The 16,481-nt window shown below is 44.4% G+C and overlaps 1 protein-coding gene across 1 annotated transcript in view; it reads left to right on the top strand.

The window, feature by feature from the left end:
- ALPK2 (alpha kinase 2) overlaps positions 1 to 16,481 on the top strand; it is a 68,876-nt gene that overhangs the window by 13,843 nt on the left and 38,552 nt on the right. The window contains 1 exon segment of the mRNA XM_074953904.1: positions 14,916 to 15,189. Within this exon segment, the coding sequence (XP_074810005.1) occupies positions 14,916 to 15,189 (274 nt within the window).

The following is a 16,481-nucleotide window of genomic DNA, read 5'->3' as shown; positions in this document are numbered from 1 at the left end:
CCACTCCCTCCCCCGTCAACTTGTTTCCCTCAAAATTGGCTCTTTGGTTAAATCTTTCTTTAAAAAAAATTCAGAGACCAACTCTCAGAAATATCAGCACAAAGTGGAAATGTAGGTGATGTTTTGAGTGAGATAAAATAAGGGATTGGAATGGATATACTCTTCCATTTAGACCTGCGCACACTCAGGAGGTCTGAGGCAATAGGGCTCATGTAACTATTTTCTTTGGTTTCAAACCCTGGAGACTGGTATCACCTCTTTTCCCACCCAGAACTTTCGCTTTGAGATTAGGACTTCAAACAATTCAAAGTGAAACTCAGTTTAAAACGCTGAATATGACTTTGAAACCCGATGAAACTGAAAATCTCATCCAGTATAAAACTATGGGCCTGATCTCCAGCTGGTGTGAATTAGCTCAGTTATTTGTCTCTTGAACAACTCAGCCTGTGGGGCCAAAACTGATGGGCAGTGTAGCGGGCAGCATTGCTCCTCCTTGCTGCTGATATGGGGCCAGTTCCTCCACCAGGGCTATCGCCCAGGGACCAGCTGGGCCTAGTCCCACTTCCAACAACCCATGTCCCCTCTCAGGATGAGGAATGACTATGTATCTGGGCAGGCCGGACTGGAAAGCAAAGGCTGAGCATAGCAGGGACTCAGCAGGCAAGACGCTGGAAGCAGCAGCAGCAGAGATGGCTCCTTAGCGACTGACAGTGTGTCAGAAATTTTGGAGGGTGCTCCCGGGTGGCACTGAACAAAGTCGGGAGGGAGGAAGGGTTACCAAACTCTGGCAATGAATATTTTCTCTTTATGCAGAATCTCTGTTGCTAGAGAAAGGCATAGACCAAAGCACCCCTAAGCTTTGAGGAAGGTCTGATAGGGTGACCAGAAGTCCTGACTTTATAGGGACAGTCCCGATTTTGGGGTCTTTTTCTTATATAAGCTCTTATTACTGCCCACCCCCTGTCCTGATTTTTCACACTTGCTTTCTGATCACCCTAGGGTATGATCCGGAAGCAGATCTAAGTGTTATTGTATTTATTATTTGCATTCTACTAATAGCCACAATGTGCTAGGCTGTGCCCACACAAACAGGATGATACAGTCTGTGTCCTAAAGAGCTATTAATCTGAGTCCTTATTGAGACTAACAGAGAAGTTACATTGATTGTTCCCTCTGCAATCCATTGAACAGCACTTTGTATTCACACACAAAAGTGGTTCAGTCAGTTTTGGGGGAAGCAGCCATCAGTGTAACTTAACCCAGAATTTTACATGGGTAAGAACCACATTGCCTTTACTAGAGAATGCACAAGCCATGGTATGCCTGGGTGGATGCAAGATGCTGGACAATCAATGCACTGTCGACTCTGACAGCTGCCAGCCTTGACAGCTGTTGAAGCTAACAGTTACTCCAGCTAACGATTGCCCTTAGTTCACTGCTGAGACTTCCCTCTCTGCTGTCATCCTTCCCTTTCTCCCTCCCCAGAAAGGTTCTGCTAGCCGCTGTGCTCCCCACACTGCCCAATCCCCCAGCCAGCTTCTGCTCCATGGCTCCTCAGCCAGGAGATGCCCAGTCAACTGCAATTGCTATGTCTGCCTCCCATCCCACTGGCTATTCCCCGCTCATCCCTGTAGGGATGCCCTTGCTCTGGTAGGTTTCAGAGTAGCAGCCGTGTTAGTCTGTATTTGCAAAAAGAAAGGGAGTACTTGTGGCACCTTAGAGACTAACAAATTTATTTGAGCGTAAGCTTTCATGAGCTACAGCATCCGATGAAGTGAGCTGTAGCTCACGAAAGCTTATGCTCAAATAAATTTGTTAGTCTCTAAGGTGCCACAAGTCCTCCTTTTCTTCTTGCTCTGATAGCTGCACTCCTCCTCCTCAGAGAAAGCCCAGTACATTTAGGGGGGAGGGGGGCGTAAGAAACTCATCTGAGCAATGTCTTTGTCCCATCCACGAGAACCCTCAGAAGCTCTTCCACTGGAGCAAAATGGGAGCTGGCTCCATGGGGTTTTGTGGGAGGGGGCTGGAGTAGTATAAGCTGTTCTCTTCAGTATCATAGAATATCAGGGTTGGAAGGGACCTCAGGAGGTCATCTAGTCTAACCCCCTGCTCAAAGCAGGACCATTCCCCATTATTTGCCCCAGATCCCTAAATGGGCCCCTCAAGGATTGAACTCACAACCCTGGGTTTAGCAGGCCAATGCTCAAACCACTGAGCTATCCCTCCCCCATGCTATCCCTCTCATCCGCTGCTAATCACATGGATTTCCATGTGGAAATTTCATAAGGAGTTAGTTCTGCTTGCTGCTTCCCTGTTGGTCAATTTTCCTTCTTCAACCCAACTCACACTGACTTACCAGAATGTAACATACACTATTTTTTACATCACCCCCTGAATTTGGGCTATAGTGTAGTATGATAGTTTATATTTGGATATTATATGTAATGGTTTAAGATACTGTCAGAAAATAGAGTGGTGACTGACGGGCTGGGAATTCAGGTAGCAGTGAACATGTGTACCAGGTGACTCATGGGCACTGTAAGCTGTTTGCAACACATGCCACTAAACTTTCCACTGGCAAATACCTGATCTAACATGTGTTTGCACCCAGCAGGTATGGCAGCTTTGGGCAAACACCACAAAGGTAGCTAGGGGAGTCATAGTTTGTGGGGGAAAGGGTGCATTTTTTTGTTTCCTTCATTTGACTGAAAGCACCAAACTAGGCAGCAGAACTCATGATACAGAGGTGAAAAAGGAATACCTTTGTGATAGAACGTTCCAAATTGATACTACTTTACATTAGTACAGCACATTTCATCTGAAAGAGTCAGAGCACTTTGCTAACAGTAATTAGTCCTTTCAACACTCCTGTGAGGTAGATAAGTAAGTACTATTACACCCATTTTACAGATGGGGAAAATGAGGCATGGAAAGGTTAAGTTACTTACCCACATTCACATTGTAAATGAATGGTAGAGTAGCCACTGGAAACCATGAGTCATGGCTCCAAGTCATCTACATCAATCACTGGACCACTCACACAAGCCCAGAAAATTGCAAATGCCTTTTATAATGTATTAGACTATATAAAGCCATGTGTGAATACATCCAATCTGTAGGATAAACCTTCCATGGATGACTGACATAGCTACATGTTCTTTGAAGCAGCTCTAGTTATTGGTACAGGTTTCTCACATTACTCCCTTACTATAATGGGCTAGAAGGAGCAAGTGGAGCAAGAGCTTCAGCCTTTTTCATAGATCAGTCTCTAAGATTAACTAAGTGTTCTCAACAGCTTGTTCTCAATTATGGGAAAAGTCATGCCGCAAACATGTTAGGTCAAAGGGCAAGTTGCAAGAGTGGAAAAAGTTGTAACAGGATAGATTGTTATTCCTTAAGGTTCTGAAGACCTAGAAATGTTGCTTACTTCTGCTCAGCTCCGTCTGATCAGTTCAGCGTAATAAGAGATTTGGGATGAGCTATCTAGAGACAACATTGCCAAGCAGAAAGACTGTATTGCATAACAAAGTGTCTGTTTTAAACACTATGGCCAACATTTCAAAAGCCAGGCATTTAAATCCATATTTAGGCAGCTAAATGAAATCAGACTGATTTTCATAGCTGCTGAGCACGAGCAACTCCTCATTGACTTCACCTGGAGTTGTGAACGCTCATCACCTCTCAAGTAAGTGTCCAGCATTTAGGTCCCTAAGTGTGGCTTTAGATGTCCAACTTTAGGCACCCAAATTTGAACATTTGGGCCTATATTTTGTGATTTGAGATAAACGTATCGGGTAAAATCCTGGCCCCACTGGAGTCAATAACAAAACTCCTGTTGACAACAACAATGACAGGAGATATCTCCCCCTCTAATTTTATTTGTAATCTGCTCCGTTTGGTATACATGCTTCAGTCATATGAATCTATAGCTGTTTTACATCTTTCCAACACTGACATTGCAAATGGGCCTGAACACTTCCAAACTTTGCTGACATCCAGCTCCAGATACAAACTTATCTGCTGACACCATAAGTCAAACCAATAGATCAGTTCCTAACTTGAGTAGAGCTCGGGGAAGTTTGGATCCAAATATGAACTTTGTGCTCAATCCCCTCTCTGATTAAAATATGAAATACAGCTGTGCCATCAGCAATACTTGCCACATTTTAAAAATAACTGCAATTTTAAAAACAATAAAGCCATCTCTGTTAAATTGTAAAATTACCACCTGGGACCCTATGCTGCCACTTGTTCTGCGCCATGGAGAAATGAACTGCACAAGAAAGTTACAACAAAAAGGATCCGTGAGACCTACGGCAAGGAATAAACAACAACTGAGTATGATGCTATGTAAAGAAGGAAATGTACAGGTAGGACACCCAAGAAACCTGAACTGCCCTATAGTGGTACCAACAGGGTTGGAAGGTAAAAGTGGGAGAGGCAAATAACTTTATACCACAAAAATTAAAAATGCATCATTCATAACTGTATAGTTATTTGCATGGGGTCAGGGTAGAGTTAAGGTTTGGGTGCCTTAACTGTGCAATCGTATAAATTAACATTTCAGGATTTCTTGTAAGTTCACCTGAGCTCTGAATTTCCTGGGTTTATAATACTGATTTGGGGGATAATTATAACATCCCTGTAATTCCCCTCCCCTCCCCCCCGAATTACTTATATGTCGTTTCAACCTTCACTCTGTGTTAACATAGTTATTGTCCGGAATAATATATTTAGCTTATTTGATCATTCTTAATAAATCAGTGTCACCAGCCACTTCATATGATTGATTGTGACACCACAGTTATATAGAGAGGCAATATTACCTCCGTGCCCCATGGCATGATACCCCCAAATTGTATTGGCCTGTCTTGCTGTCTTGCACACTCATGTTTATTGTGCTTTCCACTAGTATCTGTAGGTCTCTTTTAGTATTGTGGCCTTCCAGGTACCTTCCTCTCTTGCTTATGTGTACTCAGGACTACTTTTCCCCCAATTGTATTCGCTTGTATTTTTGCAAGTTGAGTCTCATTTTATTTCCTGCTCATATTTCTAGTCTCTTTGATTCCCCTTGTATTATTTCTCTGGCCTCAAAGAGGTTCCCAATATAGTATCAATTGTCGTTTTCATAAATGTGCTGCCTACTCTTTCCAGATCAGTGATGAAGTTAAATAGGACCAGAGCCTTGCGGCAGCCTATTTGTCACCTCCTCCTACTTGATGTATTGAAGAAAACCCTTAATGGTCAGGTATCCACATCATAGAACCACTAGATTTGGCACTAATTCTGTTCTATGCTGTATAGGTTCTTATACTGCCCTCATTACCATACTGCCGGATCTCCTTTGTGCATCCTTATATGGATTCTCATTAGAGAGACTAAACATTGATGGACATGGGTAATTAACTAAACTACCCTCCAGCCCCATAGAGATAATCCCTCCACACTGCTGCTTCCCCTGATTTGTGAATAGAGGACTTCAGAGCCCAAAGGTGTTAATCCAGCATCTTTCACAAGCACTAAAATTTGCTATTTAAAAGAAAAAACACTCTTCATGCTGCAACAGAGTGACATTTACTTTTATAAAACATGTAATTGAAGTCTCCTCTTGGGCAATTCTAATGTACGCACAAGCCTGGAACCAGCATGCTTGTCAGCATCATTCTTCATGCGCTATTAATCACCCCTGCTTTTGACCCTGCATTCATTCCATATAGACATACAGACTAATACCTGCCACAGCACAGCCCATCTACACAGGTTTTCCTGTGCTAGGAACATCAGCGTCCACAAATATGGTTTTTTGTTATTCTCTGTTTGTTTCCACACCAAGAAATGGAATACATGCGTATTTGCAATTGCATGTATATTTATTATTATTTAACGCCAGTTAGTAAAAAGATGGCATTGCCCTGTTCAATGGAATCAGCACACAACAACGTAACCAAGCTGAAGACCCGATTAAACCAGAACTACAAGCTCTGACAGAAAAGCAAACACCATAGACTGAGGCAAGCGACTTATCAAAATAAAGGAATCCATTCCCCATTAATACAAAAAAAAGAGCAAGGATAAAAAAGGGGTAGCAAATGCAAATATCAGAAACACAGAAGGGGTCCAAAAACCACCTACCAACGTAAATGGGATTTGTGTCTTGCCATAAGGCAGTGGGGAGCCCCATAACCATAATCAAAGATTTTGATCAAGAAAGCTCTATTCCTGGTCAAATCCTGGCTTATATAGCCAGTGAGAGCAGAGGCAGCATTCAGATACCACAGTATGATATGGTAAAAGAACCAGAAGAGAATGTTCCCCTGTGATGGCCACCATCTTGGCTGACACAATGAGGACTGAAGCATGAAGCTCCAGAGCTAAAACCATCAGTTGCTTGAGCTGAAGCACCAAAGGTCTCTTGCTTGGGCTGTAACAAACTCATATCTGCAGGAAAACAGGCACAGAGGAGGATCTAAAACCTACACTTATCAGTGGGTTACACTCCCTCAGGTACATACCTAGATTATGGTGGCCTGTGTCTACAAATATATAATTTTCACTATGGGGTAACAGTGAGTAAGGATTATATTAGATTGAAACTGGCTGCATTCCTTACCAACCCCTTAAATCTTATTACCTCGCCCACTTTGTCTCTCTCATATCCTGGGACCAACATGGCTACAACAACACTACAAACGTTAAATCTTTGGCATTTTAAAAGGTGTAAGACTTTTGCAAAGAAAGGGTAATTTGGGGGAGGGGGGGAGAGGATGCTAGCTGGACTCCAGTGAGTCATGCTTCCATTCTTTGCTCTTTTCATAACAAAGATTTCGTTTATGAATTTTATCTTGTCCCTCTGATACAGTGACACCTTTCTTTTTCACTTTGCATGGAGCGGGGCCTAGGGCAGAGGTCCCCAAACTGCGAGGCGCGTCCCCTAAGGGGGTGTGGAGGAATGTCTGGGATGGGCACGGTGGGGCCCAGGCCAACCTCCATGGGGGGCAGGGAAGGAGTGCCACCCAGCCACTCCTTGCCCCCAGCACTGCTCCACTCCTGCCCCCAGCCACGTCCCTGGCTCCCCACCTCGCATCTGGCCACATCCCCATCCCCAGCGCAGTTCCGCTCCAGGCCCTGCACCAGTCCTCAGCCTTGGCTGCTGGCTGCAGCTCCATTCCCAGCCCGGGGCCGAGACTGGGGGCAGGACTGGGAGCAGAGCCACACCTGGCCACAGGCCCAGCTACTGGCCCCCACCACAGCCCTTCTGCAGCTCCACTCCTGGCCCAGCCTTGGCCCCTGGCCACAGCCCCACTCCTGGCCCCAGACCCACCCCTACCTGCGGCCCCAGCCTCGGCCCCCTTATCTCTGTCTGTGTCCCCCCCTCCCTGGAGCTGCGGCCCCACTCTTGGCCCCTGCTCTGGGGAGGCAGGGGGCCCGGACAAGGGCAATGGGGGGGTGAAACCCTCAAAAGTTTGGTGACTAGGGCATATCGCGCTGCTTAGTTCAGCTGCTGGGCATGAACAAGTGTATGGTCTATATCCTTCCCTCTCCTCCTGACTTGCCCTGAGGGAGGGAACACTCACATTTCTTCTGCAGTGCACTAAGTCATTTCTGGTCAGAGTTCTCAGACATCTTGCTTTCTTTGCTGGACTTTGGTGCCCTGCATGGCAATGGAGCACACTGAGTGTTGCATACTGAGCAGGCTCCACAATGTCTCGGGTAAAACAACCTGCTGGGTCAGCCTCCACACTGCCTATCGGGTTGCAGAGCGCTCTGTCTGTAAGATGTCGTTAGAAGAAGACAAACATGCACCAGCTGCCTTTGAAAACAGGAGATTGTTAGTATTCTCGCTCTGCCCCATCCAGATTTTGTTTGATCTCAGTTAGCGCCTGTATCTGTGGCACACAGACAAGCAGACTGTTTTGGATACATTTAAAAACTTCTTTTTATGAACACTGAGTTCAGCTGCGAGTAAAACCCCCGCTATTCAGTGTGTTGCCATTCATTTCCTTTTGGATAGATTTGGCATTTGGCTCTATGCCTATGGTAACAAAGCACCGTGCCCTATTGTAATTTCACAAATTATCACTGAGACAAAACAATGAGTGCAGTTGCTTTAGGAAAGGGGCTGAATAAGCATGGCCATGATTCAAATGACTGCAGTAGAACCTCAGAGTTACAAACACCAGAGTTACAAACTGACCGGTCAACCGCACACCTCCTTCGGAACCAGAAGTACACAATCAGGCAGCAGAGACAACAACAAAAGCAAATACAGTAGAGTACTGTGTGAAACCTAAACTACTAAAAAAATAAAGGGAAAGTTTTTAAAAAAAAGATTTGACAAGGTAAGGAAGCTGTTTCTGTGCTTGTTTCATTTAAATTAAGACGGTTAAAAGCAGCATTTTTCTTCTGCATAGTAAAGTTTCAAAGCTATATTAAGTCAATGTACAGTTGTAAACTTTTGAAAGAGCAACCATAACTTTTGTTCAGAGTTATGAACATTTCAGAGTTATGAACAATCTCCATTCATAACTCTGAGGTTCTCCAGTATTTGGAAAACTCATAGAACACAGGAATACTGTATGAGACGGGGAAGCATTGTCATGTTTAGAAGGGTGGCAGATAAGTACCCTTAGAAAAGTCCCATTCCTCCTTTAAACCCTTTGTTGAGTCCTGCCGTAGCCAGCTCTCAGGTGTTCTAAGAAGCAACATAGGGTGAGGTGTATCTAGAGCCAGAGCCTGTGAGAATTGACATGGTAGTGGTGTGCGTAGCTGAGAAACAAATAGCCACCATGCAGCAGATCTTTCAAAATTATGGCATGGAGGGTTGAATGTTCAACAGGGCAGAGGGTGCAACCAGCAGAGGAAGTCAGTGGGGAACAGACGGACTTGCTGGTTCAAGAGAGACACCCCTTAGAAATGATATGCAGGAGCACCCATAAGTGCAGAGGCCATCTGGAATGAGTATCCATTCCAGGCTATAAAATATTTTTCCAACTGAACCTCCCAAAACTTTTGCCCACTACTAGTGCTGATGCCAGTGTTCTTTGAGACATTCTTTAAATCATTAATATGGCATAAGAATTCCATCCAGTATAAATTACCTACCCTATGATATTGTGCATATCATATTCTAGCTCAATTGCTGTAGGGACTAAAGGCAGCACTGTAGCCAAGGATAAAATATATCAGACATATTTAGGATATAGAGGTGAAATATACTTATTAATTAATGTTTTAACATAGACCTACAGCACCCTCTGCTTCTTCTGTGGGAAGAATACCCCAACCAATGGAAGAATGTGGAGGAAACCTACCATGCCTCTTCCATAGGTTATCCTCATGGGAGATAAAGATCTGAGTCTTACTGCTTGGGTGTGTGGAGAAGCGAATTGGTGTCTACAAACACCAGCACCTCTTATTGGCACTCTTGAGCATGCATATACATTGAAACAGAAAATAAAACAAGCAGTCTTCCCTCCGCTACCTTTATCCAATAAAGGATAAGTGGAAAAAGAGGATCCATTCCATCCTGCTGCATAGCCCACGGTAATAATCAGTTATCAGAGCTTTGCTTCGACAATACAAAAGTCAAATAGCTACTACTTTTTAAAGCTTGATAAGTGCAAAACTGGATGGCTGTGGAATGGCATATTTATCCTTTTACTTCTAGTACTAAGGTTAGTAGGGACAGAATGTTATTACCATCAGTTGGCCGTTTGGTGGCCTATATGAAATGAGTGTGAGGGTCTCCGTTCAGTTCCCAATGTGCAGATGCTCAGATACCCTGTGGATGGGCATGGTATTAATACAGATATAGACAGAGTTAAAAAAATAATCACCATCACACTTGACACTGATTGGCACTTGTTTGGCAGGTTCATCCAGTTCATCCAACAAGCCAAGGATTTAATAGGCCATGGATATTAACCTGTCCCTTCATCCCCAGCAATGGTGCCCTTATGTCACAGCTGAGACACATTGGTAGGACAGCCTGGGGAAATCTTTCCATGCTGTTTATGACATGAAGGCCTGTTGGTCTGGTAGCTTTCATGCTCTCTAAATCCCCACAGGAACTGATGAGCTTGAAATGCTCCTTGTCTCAGGGAGTGCACAAGGAATAGAGGATATTTTTCTTTGTTTCTCTTCATCTTACTCGTCTATCCAGGAGCAACCCTAGCCATTTTGCTGGCTAGGGCAGAAAATATTTTCAATGGCCCCACCAATCACCCAGCAAGAAGAAAACTTGCAGCCAGCCAATCACAGCAGAGCAAAAACAGCTGGCCAATCACAACAGAGATAAAGAAAAAACAACCAGCAGTACAGCACCCCCTGGAAATGACTACTCTGCTAACCCATGCATACAACCAGCCCTGCCCCTACCTTGTCTAATTTGAAAGTAAGAATATGCACACACTTTCTCTTACTTTCATTGAAGTTTAACTGTTTCTGTCTGGTCTTGGTACAGATAGGGTTTTGTCAATAATATGGCAAAGCTAGATGCCTGTTTACATGCCTCTGATCTTGAAATTACTTAGTCTGAGCTAGGTCTAGGGAAGACACTTTGGCTGCTTTGTGAGTGGTTGAATCCACCTCCCTTTGTGTAATTATTATCTCATTGACTTGTCTATTTGTCAAGATTTTTATCACTTATTTGCTGTCAGTAACCATGCTTTTATAATTAAACCACAAGGACTGTGTATTTCCAATGGGAGTCAGAACACAGAATTGTCTTTTACCGTCTATCTACCATCTCATACCAGACACACACACAAATTAAAATAACTTGTGCTGCAGAGTTTGCATAATTAAGCATTGTGCAGTTTTTTAGTGCTTTTTTTTTTTGTCTTCTTAGACTCAAGCCTACCGTGCAGTAATTGAAGCAATTGTTAAAATGTACTGGAAGCACTAAAGCATAGAAATATTCTCCTGCCAGAAGAGGAAAAAAATCAAATCAAGATTCACAGTTTCAGAACTGTGCTATCTGAAATGAGTTGTTATAGAAAATATGAAAAGTGACAACACTAATGCACTCTACATTTGTTACAAAGGACTGGATTTAAGTACTCTACAGTATAAGAAAAACAGGGTTCTTAGTCATACACAACTGGGACCATCACATTCACAATCAATCAATAAATTCTCAATGTGACCACCACAAGACGGAAAACAATATTCCACTTTCAGGTCTTTTACCTGAGGCCCTTAGTTACAAGCTCTTTTTATTATTAATTATTATTATTACATTACATACTGGCAATCAAGAGATGTCTTGGTGCCTAGACACTACAATGATGTACACCTATAAATGCTCAAGACAGACAAACACCTACACAAACACATGGACTAGATAGGCAGAAAGGAGGATTCTCTAAATAACGTGTAGTTTGCTTATAAGCTTCTAGTGGCCAGGAAACAGCTGTCTATTTTCAGTTTCACACGTGCAGGCAGTATGGACTGACCGATCATATGATGTCAGGCTTACTTAGTGAGAATTCAGCAGATATTGGCGAAAGGTTAGCTGTGATTTAGGCTGCAGTGGCTGTAAGCGATAGGAAATTGAGCAAACTTTAAGCTTGCAGGAGGTGATGAGAAAAATTGAGGTGGCAGAGATAAAACTGTAGATGGACGGAGTGCTCAGGACTGGCTGAGAATTAATAGAGGGTTGGGAAATGAAACCCATACTAAGAGGTGGGCCCAGGCCCAAACCCTAGATTAAAATCCCCCGAATGGTTGGGAAAGTTTGGAATCTGAACCCAGAGGCAAAGCGTGAGACTAGCACCTCTCTCTGTAGAGGGCATACGAGACTACCAAGAGGGAGAGTGAGCAGTGCTGGCTATGGGTGGGAGAGCTGTGGCTGGTGGTGCTGAGGGTTCCAGACTCTGTGGGGTGCAGGGTCACTGGGTGAGGAGCTTTGAAGATGAGCGGTCTGAAGTTTGCTGGGTGCTGCAGGAGGGGGATGAGGGTCAAGGCCATGAAGTCTTGGACAAAAACCTTCCCTTCCTCCGTCTCCTCCCTCCCTCATTAAAATTATTCAGACTTCTGGAAAGTAGGTGAAGGAGAAAATCCTTCCCTCCCCTACTTCTCACAGCACCCTGTCGGCCCCACATCCTACTTAAGCAGAGCTTCCCTGAAGCTGAGTGGAGAAATGGGAGGACAGAAGCCGCTGCAGTGGAAGCAGCATGGCAAGAGCAGAAGGGAGCAATCTTTTCTCCCCATCCAGCGTTCCACCCCATCTCCAACACCCAGAAACTCCTAGCCCCATGTCCCAGCAGCCCCACCACTGCCAGAACACCCAGCAACTCATCCGGGACCAGTCTGGACCTACCTGCTCCCCGCTAAATGGACACGACACTGATCTACTTTCAGAAAGCCTTACCCTGCACCACCCACTTACTTATCAGCACCCACTCTTTTATCAGCCCTAACCCAGAGACCCCAATCCACTATGCGTCCACAGTTCCCAGCTCTCTTCACCCAGCACCTGCCACACACACCACAGATTTAGAAATAACTGTGTTCCAAAGAACTATGGGATGGATTGAGGTCATGAGAGGAAACAGCAGCTTATTTTGAGTTCATGGGTAGAAAAAGTTGAAAATCCCAGATTCAAACCCTCAGAAGCTTGGGTGAATTTAAAATTCCAGTCTGAATTTTGCACCTCTAGCCCACCTACCATGCTAACCAGAAAATTATCTCAGAACAATAAAATCTCAAGGGGGCAAAGGTTTGCAGAAGCCTGGCGGGATAAAGAGAATGATGTTGCTCGCTCTTGTTTAAGGCGGTACTAGGGATGGATGAGTATAAGCCATACCTCATGTTCCTGGGAAATCTAGTAAGCGATAATATGCCAGGCAGTTTGCACTACTTAAACAGAGGAAGAGAATATTCATGTTGGCTCTAGTTTACAAGCATCAAAAATGCTCCTTAATTTTAACCAGATTATAGTCTATTTTGGCATAGGAAAAATGTGATTGCTAATTTATGGTTTAAAAATAGCTAGCTAGTGTAACAAACTATGAGTGCATACAAATGCACACACAATAGTCACTAGCAGGATCAAACACGTGATCCTCATCTCAAAACCACATGATCCTTCCACTTGAGCTAAATAACAACCACCACCATAATAGACAAATAACTCATAGCTGGTCGTAGTGGTAGTTGTTGAGGCCTGCCACTAGAGGGAGACATGGTCAAATGCACTAAATTAGTGTATTTCAACAAGAACACACTACCTGTTGCTTATCCTGCTAATAAACTATTTGAAAGTAAATATTTCTCAGAAGGAAACTCTAAATTGCATTTTTTCTAATTTATCAAATTAGGATATACAGTATTGTTATGGTATTAAAAGCTTAGAAATAAATTGGCTTTTTTTAATGATTTTTGTTTTATCTGGTGAAAAATTATATAGCTCTCCCTTTACTGTGAATAAGACATGCTCACAGTCTGTGTGGAACTGATTTAATAATGAATAGAATCAGGAAAAATACTAGCGAACAATTGCATGGCAGGGACTCCTAAACGATTTAGGAGTGAAAATCTAGGTCTGAGGGGGAACAGCTCACTAGTTTAATTCTAATTTCAAGACAGATGTCTGTAATTTTGTAAGTTCCCCTTGGGCCAAAATATTGGCTGACTCCTTAATCAGGTCTGTGCTTCCTTTGTACATTAAATTGAATTTAGCTTAGTTTAATTCAAAGTCATATTAATCTTTTTATTCTTAGGTATATCAAAGAAAACAATTTGGGATATTTTGGTGAGGGGAGGAGAGTAGGATTTCCTGGGAATGTGATTTTCTGCCTGTACATCCACCAATGACGTTCCCAAGGTTTCAGTGACCTCACTGGCAAAAGGCTGGACATGCCCTACTCTACAGAGCCATTCAGTGCCACTTTAAAGAATAGGAAGAGAGCTTGTGAGTGACAGAAGGCACTCCCGCTCCTGCAAGGCTGAGCATGTTGTCTCCACAGTGCCCAGCCTTGGAATAGAAAGACTAAAGCTCAGGACATCATCTCTAGTTTCCAAGGTGGCTGACTATTGGGCCAGATTTGTGTATTTACTGTTTGGAGTGTTATTTTAAATGCACTCAGCAGGGCATTTATGTGGGATGTTATTTCTTCCTCTGAAACTTTTCACGACTGACTTGTCAATGCTGAGGAAACATGTTATTTATGTGAGAATAAGATGCAAGACCCACAATAGAAAAGAAAAAGAAGCAGGGCCTCAGAGAAGCCAGCCTAAACTGGCTCAGTGTTGATGGGAGCTTGAGAAAATGTATTATTATTTATTAGTTTATACACTAATGATACTCTACTACTTGTTTAAGTTTAGAAATTGCTAGAGATGTGTCAGAGCCACGGGTTACTCCATAATTGTCTGTTACAGGGTTTCTTGTACCTTCTTCCGAAGCATATATATTCTATCCATCTGTTTTATAGTCACCCATCACTGTAGTATCTGAAAACTTTAAATGTAAAGTAGATTGGCAACAACAAAGTCCCTAGTGGATTTCATGGAGACTCTGGCTCTTCCCCTTTTGGGACTATAAAAGCTCTGCTTGGGATAAAGTTATATTGTGTGTGATTGATTTGTCTGTTAGTATGACAGGTAAGGAGGTTGGGGTTTGCTTGTTTGTTTTTAAGGTGCTGGACTAGATTGATCAGTGATCTGATCCAGTATCACAATTCTGATATTCTACAAAGTTTGGATCCAGATCTGAACTTCACCTGAATTCAGGGTTGTTTATATCGAGAGTTTTTATTCTGCCCAGGATAGAGATAGGTACAAGCCAGGAAGTTGAGATGTTGATCAAAATTTCTCCAAAGATCAGGGGCATTTGGATCTAGGATTCTGGTTCAGGTCTCTCTAGCAGTTCTCTTAATATTTTGTATTTCTCTTTCCCCCATTTTTCCTAGATACAGGAACAAGAAACAAACGCAGAAGGCTTTATGCAAAGATATAAGAAACAGTGTACGGACCCTGAAATAAATGAGAGTTTCATTTTTATGACTTCTCCAGTAAGGGACATCGCAACAGCCAGCCTTCCAGCATTGGATATGATCAGTGGTGAAAATGGATTACAAACAGAACATGTGACTTTACAAAGCTGTATTGCTCACAATGTGCCCCATGATCAGAGAGATCGCGATCAGCAACAACCATGCGGGGAACAAAGAGTTAATATTACAAGTAACAATAATATTTTTTAAATCTCCTTCTGAAGCATCGGGGATGGCCACAGCTAGAGATGGGACATTGGACGGGGAGGGGCAGGGCTTTGAGGTGGCACCGAGCACTCACTCTCTCTCAGGATGCTTAGCTGGCTGGTTCTTGCTCCCATGTTCAAGGTCTAACTGATCATCATATGTGGGTCAGGAAGGAATTTTCACCCAGGTCAGACTGGCAGTAATCTTTGGGGAGGATGGGCGAGAGGGGTCACCTTTCTCTGCAGCTTGTGAGTGCAGGTCACTTGCCAAGATTATCTGGGTATATCTCATGTAATCATTTTCCTGCCATTGCGGGGGCCTCACGCTCTGGTGCACCTGAGTCCTTCCTATTCTCTGCCTGTGGCACATAAGTCTAATCTCCTGTGGGCTGTAATACTTTGGTCTTATTTTGGTTGTTGGGTTTAGCGTGCAGGTGCCAGATGGTGGGAGTGGCCTGTGGTATACAGAAGGCAGGGCCGTCCTTAGGCATACATAGCGCACGCCGCTGTGTTGGACACCAGAAAATTTGGCTGCAGCGCAGACTCCTCTCCCCTCCAGCCCATCTCCTGTGCTGGGCCAGCAGGCTTCTCCCCGACCCGACCCCCTGGCCCTTCCCCTCCACCCACTCACTCACTCAGCCAGCTGGCTGAGGGCTTCAGGTCGGGCGGGGCCTCACGGGGCCAGGAGCAAAAGTTTGCCTGTGAGTGAGCAGGGGGAGGCAGGCCAGGCTGGGAACAGAGTGGGGGGGATACCCGGAGGCTGGGAAGAGAGCGGGGAGTCAAGCTTGGGGGGTAGAGCCGGGCACGGGACTTCGGGGAGTGGTGAGGTGGAGGAGGAACCAGGCTAGGGGTGGCTGGGGGGAGCCAGGCTGGGAAGGGAAAAGAGTAGGGGGTGATTTTTGTCTGGCTTAGTGAGGAAGTAGCGAACACGCTAGGGCCTCCTGCGGAGCAGGCTGGTGGCCCCGGGGGAGAGCAGCTGTTCCGAGCAGGCCCACACTGTACCTGCCCCTCTTCTGCCCACGTGCCCTGCCCCGCCGGCAACTCCCTGCAATCTCTCTCCTAGTCTCCTTTTCACTCCACCTCCCTCTTCTCTGAAGTTTAAGCCCAGATGCCGAAGATCCTCTTTGGATGGTCACCTTTTCCTCTCCTCCCTTCCCCAGCAGGGATCAGCAGCAGACACGGGCCGGGAGGAGGGAGAGGCACACATATAACCAGGCTGGGGAGGAGGGAAAGTTAAATTGGAAAAAAAGAAGGTGGCATTTGCTTTTCCTGCCCA

Source organism: Natator depressus, chromosome 5 (assembly GCF_965152275.1).
Source record: "Natator depressus isolate rNatDep1 chromosome 5, rNatDep2.hap1, whole genome shotgun sequence".
NCBI lineage: Eukaryota > Metazoa > Chordata > Testudines > Cheloniidae > Natator > Natator depressus.
Note: the sequence above shows the minus strand (reverse complement) of the source record. Positions and strands in the feature narration are given on the sequence as shown.